We start from the raw sequence: 2,883 nt of genomic DNA, 5'->3' as shown, positions 1-2,883 counted from the left end.
TTAATGCGCTATCAAGGGGGCCCTCAACCAATGTGTTCATAATATGCTATCTGGGGAGCCTGACCTCCAGGCTGCTCTCAACGTCCCAAAATAAAATAATAATATTAACTTTTCTTTTGGGGGGAGGGGAGGGTTGGAGTCCCCTGGAGGTCGGGGTCCCATGGCACGTGCCCTGCGTACCCATTCGGTAAGCCGTCCCTTTGTGTGTATGTGTCTGTCTTTCTGTCTGTGTGTGTGTGTGTAGGCTATGCATGCTCACTGGTACGTCTGTGTGAGTGTGTGTGATTCAGTTTGTTTTCTATGCCATATCCTTTGTGGTGCACTAAATGAAAACAGAGCTAAATAGAGCAAGGCCTTAGCAATGGGACACCATCTCCCTCATGACCTCTGCCTCCTGGAGGTGTGAGCTGCCTTGCCATGCTAAACATAACATGTATACAACATGCATGGAAAATTACTGACTCAGCTGTGCGCTATTAAAAGAGCTCAAATCCCAAAGTATTGCTGGGGGGACGGGGACTGCTGGTCAGAGCTACACTCTGAATGGGCTGGGGCTGGGAACATTGCCCCAAATGAGAAGACCTAGCCAGGAATACTAGCAGACAATTTTTCCACCAGAGGAAACCGTAAGTGGCAGTTGTGTGAATGATATCAAACCATACTATAGGTGTGAAATGGAAACAGTCAGCCAATGACACACAGCCAGGACAGTATTTGCACGTTTTGTGTTATGACACAGGGAGACTTGTTACTGTAACTGTATAGTTCCATGTTCTGATTTCATTGTAGTTTGTGTAGGGATGGCAGGATAACATCTATGATTACGGTCTTTGTTTTTTTTCACATTGTGTCTTTATTCTTGGATCTATTAAGTTTATCTTTGAGTTGTGCTAATGTTACCATACAGCTTTTGAAAATAACGTTGCTATAGTATTTTTAGGTCAGGATATATTTGGAGCCTCCCCGTGGACAGACACACTCTGTACAGTATATGGTAAACTGTGGCTTAAGTGCTATTAAAACACCCAGTAGAACAAATACTGTGGACCAATCACACTTAAACTGTAATGGGACCAACTGGGATTGTCGTAGGTGGTTATTGCAAAGATATAGTAATCTGAGGAGAGAAAGTTACTGTAAAGTGACTGTATCTTATACTGTATGAATGAGCTATGAAATGTTGAGTCACCTTGACTGTCTGACATATTCGGTATGCTTCACATTGACACTGTCCTAACTGAAGATGGGTTTCACTTTGCCCTTTGTGATAATTTGAGGTCATGTATCAAGGAGTATGTTTAGCTCCTTCTGATGAAACAACCAGACAGCATTTATTAGAGTGATCATAAGCTCTATCTTTTAACTTGCTCTCTCACTACAGTACATGGTCAATATCTGTCTCTTCTGTTTCCATTGCAGAGTTATGGAATAACTAAAGGCTTAAAGGCCCAGTGCATTCAAAAATGTGATTTTTCTGTGTTTTATATATATTTCCACACTATGAGTTTTGAATAATACTGTGAAATTGTGAACATAATGATAATGGCCTTTAAGTGTAAGAGCTGTTTGAAAAGACCACCTGAAAAATCAGCCTGTTTTGGTGGGATGGAGTTGTGGCCTGCCGGAGACATCACCAGTTGGTAAATTAGTTAATAGACCAATAAGAAAGAGAGCTCCAACACTCTCAGCCAATAACAGCTAGTTTTCAGTTTTCTCCTCCAAATCTGATCACTCCCAGACAGTCCTAGCTAAATTCTTATTTGATAAATTGCCCTTTTCTAAAAGCATTTTTTCTTTCTTATTTTTGACCAAAACATCTGCATTGGACCTTTAACGGTTGTCTTTAACAGGGCCTTTTGGATACCAAAATCATGGACCTGGAATATCTGTTGGTATGAAATACATTTTTGAGAATGTTCAATATTCTCACTTTGATCATATAATCACCCATAGAATTTGAATTGAATTCTTATTCTACGTATCACTTCTCATCCATTAGTCAATCCATTGATTATTGATTCATCTTGACATGCTTTCATCATATCATATAATGGACTGTAGACCGACGTGTATTTCTATAAGAATGCCCTGCATACTTCTGAACAATACATTTACTGCCTGTATTTTTAATTCAAAACTATCAAGTTTTCTCACTAAACACTAAAGCATGGCACTATATGCTACTGAAAATTATATTCCCACGGGTCTTTTCCAGAGTATGGACCCAGCTGCAATTCTGCTAGTGCCTGTTGTGGTGGTGGTAACAGCAGTGGTTATTTTCCTGCACAGTCTGGTGCTCAAGTTCTTGTCCACAGCAACAGTGCGCAACAAGGTGGTCGTGATAACAGATGCCTTAACAGGACTGGGAAAGGGTAAATCCTTTGTTTTGATTTTGAAAAACAAAGCTCAGATATATAGTGCACGTAGAAAACTGTTATTACATTGTTACTAAAACAGTATTCTGTCTTTAAATGTATTAATCCAAACCTTTGCAGAATGTGCAACGTTGTTTCACGAGGGAGGAGCTAGAGTCATCCTTTGCGGAAAAACTTGGGAAAAACTTGAAGGTTTTGCTGATAACCTGACTAGCGCTGCAGACCCTAAATTAGTAAGTATGTCATAACTCTTAAACCCAACAGAGCAATTATATGGTCTTTATATGCCTGATACAACGTTAAGTTTTATTAGCATTTATATGAATATGCATAAATTGTAAAGTGATCATGAATATCCTAAAGATTAATAACCATACTGTATATTACAGTAATTTGGTCCTGCATTATTGTGAAATTCTCTTTCCCTTTCCAAGACCTTCCCTCCTAAACTTGTGCTGGTGGATTTCGGTGACATGAACAGCATGCCAGATGTGATCACAGAGACGCT

At 39.6% G+C, this 2,883-nt stretch overlaps 1 protein-coding gene across 1 annotated transcript; it reads left to right on the top strand.

Annotated features, from left to right (window-relative positions):
• Nucleotides 1–521: 521 nt before the first annotated feature.
• Nucleotides 522–2,880, top strand: LOC135531565 (dehydrogenase/reductase SDR family member 7C-B-like; the record flags this gene model as incomplete). Its single annotated transcript, XM_064959573.1, has 5 exons — nt 522–626; nt 1,851–1,892; nt 2,216–2,372; nt 2,496–2,608; nt 2,810–2,880. Coding segments are annotated over exons 2-5 (362 nt in total), but the record flags the coding sequence as incomplete, so codon positions are not given.
• Nucleotides 2,881–2,883: the final 3 nt, after the last annotated feature.

The sequence above is a fragment of the Oncorhynchus masou genome, unplaced genomic scaffold (genome assembly GCF_036934945.1).
Source record: "Oncorhynchus masou masou isolate Uvic2021 unplaced genomic scaffold, UVic_Omas_1.1 unplaced_scaffold_16474, whole genome shotgun sequence".
In the NCBI taxonomy this organism is placed as follows: Eukaryota; Metazoa; Chordata; class Actinopteri; order Salmoniformes; family Salmonidae; genus Oncorhynchus; species Oncorhynchus masou.
Note: the sequence above shows the minus strand (reverse complement) of the source record. Positions and strands in the feature narration are given on the sequence as shown.